At 37.7% G+C, this 10,290-nt stretch overlaps 1 protein-coding gene across 1 annotated transcript in view; it reads left to right on the top strand.

Annotated features, from left to right (window-relative positions):
- Positions 1–8,212: 8,212 nt before the first annotated feature.
- Positions 8,213–10,290, top strand: part of msrab (methionine sulfoxide reductase Ab) — a 29,663-nt gene continuing 27,585 nt past the window's right edge. Inside the window, exon 1 of the mRNA XM_084097026.1 lies at positions 8,213–8,468. Within this exon, the coding sequence (XP_083953152.1) occupies positions 8,228–8,468 (241 nt within the window). The 5' untranslated portion in view covers positions 8,213–8,227. The remainder of the gene's footprint in view (positions 8,469–10,290) is intronic.

Here is a 10,290-nt window from a genome sequence, read left to right as displayed (position 1 = left end):
CTAGAAAGCTGCAAAAACATTCTGTTCTTTGATAAATCATCATCTTAAAATTGTATGCAAAATATGCATGGCTATTTAACAGATAGTAATTTTCTTAATTCCCTATTTTTCTCTATTATCCTCTGATTTATTGTAATTAAAATATTTCATTTAAATATATACATATAAACCTATATATTTCTTATAATAATAAATATTTAAACATCACCAAACAATGATAGACAGAATGTCTTTTTTTTTTAAGGAGCTAAAACATAAAAGGGAATATTGTGGGCGCGTTAACATCCACAACGTCTTTAAAACTGTGTGTTTGCGTGTAGCACGCTGAAAATGTGTCCTCGCTCTATTTATGTCTTTGTCAATTCATATATATTCCTGCAATGAGATCATTATTGTATATTTTTTGCATTTTATGTGTGTACGCCCCAGGCAAATCAAACAGAAATGAAGTGTATATGGAAGAGATTAGGACCAGTGTGTGTGTGTGTGTGTGTGTGTGTGTGTCAGCACTAGCCTAGCCTGCATTCCTCCTAGCAATAGCGTCCTCTGAGTGCACTTTAATCTGTAATCTGACAGATTAGCAAATAGGAGCGTTTGAGCTGGATTATCGCCTCATTACAAATGACGAGCATCCCAGGACCTGCTCCTTCTGTGTGTGTGTGTGTGTCGGCATATTCTGTATTTTTTGTGTTTTGTGTCTGTGTGCGAGTGCTTTTGTGCGGTGAGAGCTTAATTTAAATACACTCTCATGATAGTGTGGGTGTCTCTTTAAAAGTGACTCCACATTTATTGCATTATGTTCAAATCTGAATGTTAAATGTTTAAAACAGAACAGAATTTAATTGTTTAAATGTTTTTGTAATATTAATATTTTTTTCTGTCCTTCAAAAATGTCAAATTTTCAGCCTTCATTGAAAGATTTTTTTTTGTTGTTGTTGTTGTTGTTTACTTTAATCCCAGAGTTCATATCTTGTATGTCAGCATCAGATTAAAATTTCCATCAAAAAATAAATAAACAAAAGCAAAGCAACCAGATGTTCTGTTGAAGCGGTCGGTCTTTGCGCTGCATCATTTTAAAGAGGTCACATAACAGATGGGTCGCTAAAACGTCCTCACCGATGAGCTGAAACGGGACATTTACAAGATTACAAAGACTAAAGCTAAATGAGTTTAAAACCTAAACCTGCGGTATTTAAGGGTGAAAGATAATTATTTTACTAATGCAAGCTACAGCATGCAAGTGGGAAAAAGGAGAGCAGTGCACGTTGAGTTGTGTGTATTGTGTTTCTTCGTTTTTGTGTGTCCCTGCTTTAAAGGTATGGTTATAATGCTGAGTTGGCCATTATATGTGTCTCAGGAGTGTATGTGCCTATGGGCTATGCACAGATGTGTATGTGAGCGAGCACTGATGCATGTGTGTCTGTATAGTATGCTTGGTAGGACATTTGGTAAATCCGGCAGCATGTGCTATTGTGTTCGCCTCTGCACTAAAATGCATGCACACATAAAAAGAAAGCATGAAATGCACAGATGAATGCAACAAAAAGTACAATTTGTTGTTAAATCAACACAATAAAGGGATAGCTCACCTGAAAATGAAAATCGTGTCTCCGTTTATTCACCCTCATGTTGTTCCAAACCTGCATGACTTTTGTTCTTCTGTTGATCACAAAAGGAGATTTTTGAAGAATGTTGCAACTGTCTTGCAAAAGGGATTTTTTCTAAATATCTGCAACAAAATGTACAATTTGTTGTTAAATCAACACCTAAACAACACATTATATGGACAGTTCACTTAAAAATAAAAATCCTGTTGCCATTTATTCACCCTCATGTTGTTCCAAACCTGTATGACTTTCGTTCTTCTGCGGTCCATAAAAGAGATATTTCGAAGAATGTTGCAACTGTTTTTCCACAGAAGAAAGACCGTTTTAGAACGACATGATGGTCCCGGAATTTTCATTTAATGAGTGAACTGTGCCGTCAGATGATGCTCGGTTATTTTTATAAAATATTATCCCATAGATGCAAAAGGGACATGCAGTTTTAATTTGTCATATAGTACATGAATGTAGCACTCTAGGTAAACCGTTGGCATACAGTACAGGATGTGATACTAGTTATGGCAGTGCGCAGTGCAGTCTCCAGTGTACAGCTAAAAGCGTGAGCTCTTGGTCATGAGCACTTCATTGTGGATGGATCGATGCCCTGCTCTCCCCCTGGGTCACTGGTGTCCTCCAGTGCCCTTAATATTAGTGGTAATTTCATTAGCTCTGACCATATCACTCTGATAGAGAGGGCGGCTGATTAAGTAGAAGTGCATAATTGTTTTTGTCCTATTGAAATGACATCCAATGAAGCTCCATTTTGCATTTCTTTCATACCTCAGATCATTATTAGTTCTCTTTGTAGTCGAAGCTCTGGAATACTGCATTTGGGATGGGATCTAGCGTCTTCGTTGCTTCTTGAAATAAGGATGCTCCTAGACCCTACAACATGACTAATTCCACACACACACACAAAAAAGAAAAAGAAAAAAAAAGCAAGGATGGGAACTTCTCTTTCTGTCTCTCTCTCCCTCCCTCTTTTCTCAATACGCCCCAATAGTCAGCCCAGCAACAGCACACAGAAGCTCCCAAAAGCAACCCCCCTCTCACCGCCTCTGCATCCAAGTGACCCAGTTTCCACCCCCTCTCTAAAACAAATCACTCCATGACCCACTTCTTCATTTCGCACCACTTTAGCGTGCGCATGTGCTTCGCAAAATTATGCATCTGTCTTCGCTCTGAGGTTCAGAGGCATTTCATCTGTGCGTTTGGTTACAGAAAAATCCTGCTGGCAGTATAAAATCCCCTACATTAATAATAAACGCACTGAAGACTGGAGATTTTTCTGCCTTCTGTGTGTAGCATCAGTATGTCTGATTGTGTTAAAGACAGTCCTTCAAGGTCAGCATTGCCTCCTGTCCTGACCATCTCCTAAACAGGATTTTTGCAATCACAATTATTTTAATCTGCCGCTTTTTGTGGTTCCTCGTTGGATAAGTGCGCGATTTGTAATTAAAGTACGGCATCAACGGCTGAATTCTTTTCTGATTAATGTATGTGATAATGCTCGTACTGCTGATAATAAGAACATGTCAGTGAGACTGTCAGAGGCAGCAACAGGAAGGCAAATCAATTTTGCGGCCTATTTAAGCAGAGAGACGAATGGTAATTTTTAATAATCAGCTACGTTCATACGATAGGCCACACATACAGACTCAGTTTATAAGGATTAATAGGTAAACATTTGTAATGTTTAATCGTAGTGTTTTTCTGTAATGACAGCTGCATACTGTCAGACTGTGGGGTAGAATTGATTCAGATTTATTTTTAATGAGCAGTGGCCCACAGTCATCCTTACAATCTCTGACTCAAAGGTGCATAATTTAGAAAAATGTGGAAAATGTGCATTATTAATTAATGCATCTGCGTAAGTGTGTGCGTGCCCTGCAGTAAATGAAAGGCAGTGGGTCAGATTGACCCTGACTGATTGGTGACAGGATCCACATAACAGCAGTTATTTGTCCTTAGTTAACTTCCTCCACCCCTCTCTCTTTCTTTTTCTTCTGATTTCTTTGGCACTTCAGATATAGATTTACTGTACATTTGTCAACTAGATGCATGCAGGCATCAGTATTTAAACATTTTCATGTTATTAGCTAAGCTGTTATAGCTACTATGTTAGAAGTTTATTAAATAATATTTATACCCAAATTATAAATGATCAAAATAAATTATGTTTATCCTATCCCATCACAGACTTTGCACTGGAATCGGCCTTTCATGAGCTGATGGGTAAATCTCCCATGACACAATCACATTATGCACAGATGAGGCGAAAATACTGCATCTATTGTTTTGGCTTGGTTTATAATCTCTTTCTGAGCTCAATGCATTCATTCAGGAAGTTGCAGGTGGATTCTGGGATTGAAGAAGGGTGGATTTTTTTGTTGTTGGTATTTTATCAATAAACTGCATTTACATTATACAGTTTGTGTTTAATATTTGTATTATATTCAAAACATTTATGAATATAAAATACCCAAATTTGATAATATGTTATATAATAGAATGTATTATAAAATGTAAAAAAAAAAAAAAAAAAAAAGAGCATCACGGTTTCCACAAAAATATTAAGCAACACAACATTGTTAAACATTGAAAACATTTGATTTCACCAAATCAGCATATCAGAATGATTTCTGAAGGATCATGTGACACTAAAGGCGGTTGGAAATTCAGCTTTGCCATCACAGGAATAAATTACATTTTAAAATATATTAGAATAGAAGACAGTTATCTTAAATTGTTATAATATTTCACAATATTACTGTTTTTAATGTATTTTTGATCAAGTAAATGCAGCCTTTGTGATCATAAGATTTGTTTTGTTCAATACATATACATGTATTCAATGTAAGAGAGTAGATCATAAAAAGCATGCTTGTGTGAATTTGGCTATATTTTTGTAAATATTATTTATGCATTTCATAGCGCCCCCATAGCGCTTCCCCTTTTTTCCTTGTGAATTTAGCTTGGAGTAAAATGCGTATAAGAGACACTAAAAGCCTACAGCCACAGATTTCTGCACAAGAGCGGGGTGGAAAAGAATGACTATGAGGGGGAAGGAGGGAGGGAGGCCAGTGGCACGTGTCCAGATTAAACATAATCCCAGCACAGGATGCCAAACAAGGCTTCAGGTGAGAGAGGAGCTCCAACGGGACGAGAGAAGGGTGGGAGGAAAGACAGGTGGCCAGGAAGACAAGACAAGAGAAAGAGAGGGGGAGCAGTGTGCGTGGATTTACCCTACAATATAATAATGCCCACTAGAATTATTGTTGCTTGGGAGTTAGAATCTGTATGTGTAATATGTATTTACCTTCTTGGTAGTGCGTAATATGGGAAAGAATGGGCATGAAAAAATTAAATGAATAAACGAGGGGAAACAGAAGCTGCGTTCAGAAGGTCCCATAAGCAGTGTTCACCAAACACACTGAGCTGCGGACATCTGTGGAACTTCACTTTATTAAGACTGACGCTTGATAGGGCTTTCGAGTGAGATTTTTATATATTTGTATAATAATTATATATGATAAATTTGTGTGAAGAAAATGTATATTATTAGTATTAATTGTAATATAGTGGTTGGGTCGGTAAGATTTTGTAATATTTTAAAAGAAGTTTCTTATGCTCACCATGGCTACATTTATTTGATAAAAAAAAACACAGTAAAAACAGTAATATTGTAATTTATTAATATACAATATCAATTTTAATATATTTATATAAATGTAATTTATTCTTGTGATGTCAAAGCTGAGTTTTCAGCAGCCATTACTCCAGTCTTAAGTGTTGCATGATCCTTCAGGAATCAATCTAATAGGCTGATTTGGTGCTCAATAAACATTTAATAACAGTTGTATTGCTTGAATGTTTTTGTGGAAACGGTTGGTTGCATCTCATGCACTTCATACCCACAAACACCTGCGTTAAAATTAAACTGAATGCTGGGCCCTTTTTTATCACGTCTATTTGAGCTAAACGTTGTGTAGAACTGAAGTAGCGCACAATGACTAAGATAAGTTTCCCTGTCCACTTCCTCTGCCGAGATAAATTAGTGCACACTTGTTTTGTTTCCAGTGCTGTTCTGAATATTCACACCATGCAAATTGAAATATCTCTTAATGTGGTCGAAAAATCAAGCGTAGCGTTAGTGGCAGGTCACGTCAGTCAAGCTCGCATCAGCTGACTCTCAGCTGATCCACGTCTACCTGTAGGAATACGACGCCTATCACAGCATTCCAGTATATAAGTTCCATTCAGTATTAAAGCAGATTTATCACGTTTCTCAGGAGCTAATTACACTCCTCCATCCCCAGCTCCTCCTCTCGTCCAGTCAGACTTGGCCTCTGATATAACTGTATGCTAACTGTATGCTAGTTAGTTAGCATTAACTGTATGCTAACTGTCAATCATCCTTGACAATTAGGTGGTCCAGACAGAGCCCTCTGTCTACTACATGGGACACTTTTGAGCGATGCAAGCGTATCCAGAGATAGAGAAACAGAGAGAGAAAGAGATGCAGAGATGTAGGATTATGGGGAAGCTGTAATCTGACCATCCCATGTGGGGTAAGAGTGTCTTACTCAAGGCTGCTCCAGGGTAAAAACAGCAAGGGTGGTGGGGGAGGGGAGGATGATATCTGCTAACCAGTTAACGAGTTCACCAGCTAATCCTGAAGTGGGATTGGGTGGATGCGGGCGGCCCTGGATTGGACACAGTGGTTGCAGTGTGACCTTCACGGACACACTGACGATACGTTTTGAGTGAGTGAGGGGGCAAAGAAAAAAAGGATTTCTTTAGTGGTGACGCAGAAGCGTGATTTATTATTTTAATTAAGCATCTCACTCGAGTGAGACCAGCAAAGCCACAATTATGCTAAAACACCCAACAGTCGACTGCCTCTTTTCTTTTTCATGTTAATCAGAAATAGATGTGTGTGTATGCGGTAAGCAGTCAAAGCTTAACAACACTCTCAAACTGTGATGTAAATGCCTTCACAAAACAAATCAATGTTTAAAACTAACCCATCAAACCTGCTGTCAAAAACACTATAGGCCAATCCCTTTAGAAATGGCCTTAATTAATCTCTGATTAACGCATCCTGTAAATCCATTTATCACTTGTGCTCTCCTTTTTTCTCTTTGAATGTATACCTATTTTAACTTTTCTCTGTTCTCAACCTGTAATTTATCATTAACACAATCCATATATTCAGCCTTTCTGCATCATATCAGACACCAGTTCAGCATCCCGCCACCCACTCAGAATTAAGGACCTCAGGATAAGAATCACAAATACCAAAACCACAGAGAGAGAGATTTCTTGAAAAATAAAGTTGTAAAGTTTATTACAATCTATTTTGACGATATGTTGCACCAAAACTCCTCTACAGATAATGGAAGCACAATTTATTGAATATATTAATATTTGCTGAGAAAAGCCTAAACATAAAAAAAAATATCTATAGCCTATCTACATTACATAAGAAAAGAGAGTGATAAGACTTCACTGAATCTGTATGGAAATCTGACCAGAACAGAAGTTTTCAACCGTCCAGGAATCATTTTCATGTCATGACTCAAGGTATTTAACTGTTTTACAGCTTCCATTTCCTCCTCAGGTTTTATTTTAGCACTGCTGCTCTTGCCTGCCCGCATTTAGTAATTATATCTAATTTGCAAGGCGATTTCAAAGCCTCTCTTTCTAACCTTAACACCTCTACAGGTGACACTAAACCTACTGTTTTGCTTAGATAAGAGGCTGTAAGTGAACATAATAAGCAAAAAAATGCCCGTCTTTGATTCATCACTCCAGTTTGAGCATATGATGAAGCTTAATGTTTATTTACTTTCAAAAACCTTTTACTTTTACAAATGTTCTTGATGCAATGTTTACACTATGCATGTATGTAGGCCTATCTACCTATGTATCTATCCATCCATAGTTAAAATATGGTTGAAACAACCCTGTCGAGGAGTATACAAAAACTCAGAAAAGAAAGGCTACACTTGCAGACATTACAGCTACAAATCTTGAGCTTATGGGATTCTGTGGATCACTGGTGGTCTGTGTTAACCTTGTTTAATATTTTAAAGCAGGGAATATATTTGGATTGAAGGTTAAGCACAGCATACATACAGTGAATCAAAAGGTTAGACGATGACCTAAATTGACAATTTCGTGTTATACTGCTTTTTTATGGCACTGTCTTGAAATTGAACGAGGAATTTAATGTTTAGGGAAGGCATAGCATCCTTTCTTTGACAGGCTAGGCAGTGCCTTTATTTTAACACTTGTACCTGAATAAAGCAGCCACTGCAATGGAAGGGAATAATGCAAGTATTTACATGCACAGAAATAGCAATAATCATGATGAATGGATTCCAGATGCTAATTTTAATGTATGCAGCCGCGCTCCTCCACGACAGTACACAGATGCTCAGTTTTGCTATGCCGGCAGACGTAGTGACGCTCATTTGCATGCCGAACTGCTATCTTAATGTGGATATTTATTTTAATTCAATTTCTTACCCGCACATACCGCACGGGAGGCTTTTGTGGCAAAGTCACATTAACCTCTGGCTAGTTAATATTCATCTGGCGAAGTCCCCCATCACTTGATGAATATTCATGAGGTGGGCGAGGCTGTCCCCTCACTCCTCCTTCAGCTCTATGGCGCCCGCGCGGACATGTTTATTTCTGCAACGGGAGCGCACGCGGCCATCATCATCATCCTCATCGTCATCGTCCTGCAGCTCGATCTGCGCGTGACAGTCGCTCAGCTCAATATGGCAAACAAGAGCGTTTTGACCGCCAAAGAGCGCTCACTGAAGGGCAGGGAGGAGAAAATGGTCGTGGCAGGTAAATTCTGTCTTTCGTGAAATTCGGCTGCCACGCAGCGGGTCATGTCACATGTGAAGGGACACTGATGTAAAAGCAGGTGGATGTGACACTCGTGCGTTTCTCATAGAATAAACTCTCCTGTGGCACATTACATCCGGGACATCAGGCCAGTTGTATAGACGACAACTTCCGCATTCAAACAAAAACCATAGTAACCGAAATTCCGAATAATGCCACAATTAAAGTTACTTCACAATAAATTAATATAAAATGTCCTTAATACAGTGTAGTGTGGAATTATTCCATGTTCTGTCATTTTGTGTAACGTTAATATATTTTTTTCTGATGGAAGAGATAGCAAGTTACCACATTTTTATTGTAATATGGTAGCTAATGTCTTTTAATTTCCTTTTGGGTTTTGAAACTTGCATCTTTATTTTTTAATGTTTTATATGTTTTATATACCCTAATAGAATTAATAAACTAAAATATAGGCTACCTCTTTACTTCTACACTTTTTTAATAATCGAGAGATAATTTGTCCTTCGATCTTATTTGATACTGCATTTTCTAGATATAATAACTGTTATTTCATATAGCCTAATGTCTATATCTTTAAAGCTCCATACCATAAATGGGTAGACAAGACACCAAATTAACAGTAACATATGGTATTTAAAGTTATTAGAATAACATTTAAACAGATCTCACTTCATTTTACATGACTTTCATCACATTAATGCCATTGTCTTATAAGATATTGTTGGGAAGTAAACCAAGTAAAATCTGCATACCACCAAAATCCATGTATCTATTTATTTATTTACAAGTATTTAGATTAACATCGAACGATGGACAGTAACTCAAAACTACTTCACTATTAGTGTTAATATTGTAAATAACTAATTATTTAAATGTATAAAAAAAATGTTTAGGCAAAAGTGTGCAATATAAAAAAGTCTTTATTCCTTTTAACCCATTAGAATTATAATCTATTGAAATTTAATATTATTAATGTAAATTTGTATTGAGGACATAAAAAGTAGTAAATTGTAGAAATGACCCAGAAACAATAGCTGACCTGTAGTAAATAAAGTCAAAATTATGGTTATCATAGGAAAGATTAATAAGGAAAAAAAACAAAATGTTTTTCTTTTTGTCAGCAAAAGCATAGTGACTAAAAACAGAATAATGAGAAAATGTCTCTTTTGGATATTTGATTGATTCTCAGTGACGTCAAACTCTCATTAGGCTGGGATGATTTGATGAGAAGCAGCATTAAAACGGTTCAGAACTAAACATTTAGTGTGCTAGTGAAGCCCACACTCACTTATTTTACATGTCTGATACTCTGCTACGGTTAGATGAAAGGGGTCATAAAAAATGCATCAGTTCTTGGCTTACTTGGCAGGACTGAGTTCTTGTCTTTTTAGAGTAAAACTCGGCACAGTTGACTAGTAGGCACTCTCTGCCCTTATTCCAAAAATGGTTGTGGAGTTCCTCACTGTAAACAATCAACGAAACTATATTACCACCAACAAACAATAAATCAGGTGACTGTGCCTTCAGATATAACCATGACAGTTTTGCTGGCCTGGTGCATCCTGGGAGTTCTGGTGCCCTAGCAGTGTCCAGGGGCCCATCTGTGCATTATGCGCATGAAAGCTCCGCCCCCGTCACGCGTTCCCGGCCCTTCTGTCGAAGCAGCTCGCTGTCACGGCATGGCGGAAGCTTCCGGGCCTCTGCATCCATGGGGGGTGGAACAGGGTTTTGGGGAGGATGATCAAACCTTACCTGCTGTTGCCATGCTGGCACAGCCTGAGAAAATGTACTGATGTCA

This window comes from Abramis brama, assembly GCF_963993115.1.
Source record: "Abramis brama genome assembly, chromosome: 21".
Lineage (NCBI taxonomy): Eukaryota > Metazoa > Chordata > Actinopteri > Cypriniformes > Leuciscidae > Abramis > Abramis brama.
Note: the sequence above shows the minus strand (reverse complement) of the source record. Positions and strands in the feature narration are given on the sequence as shown.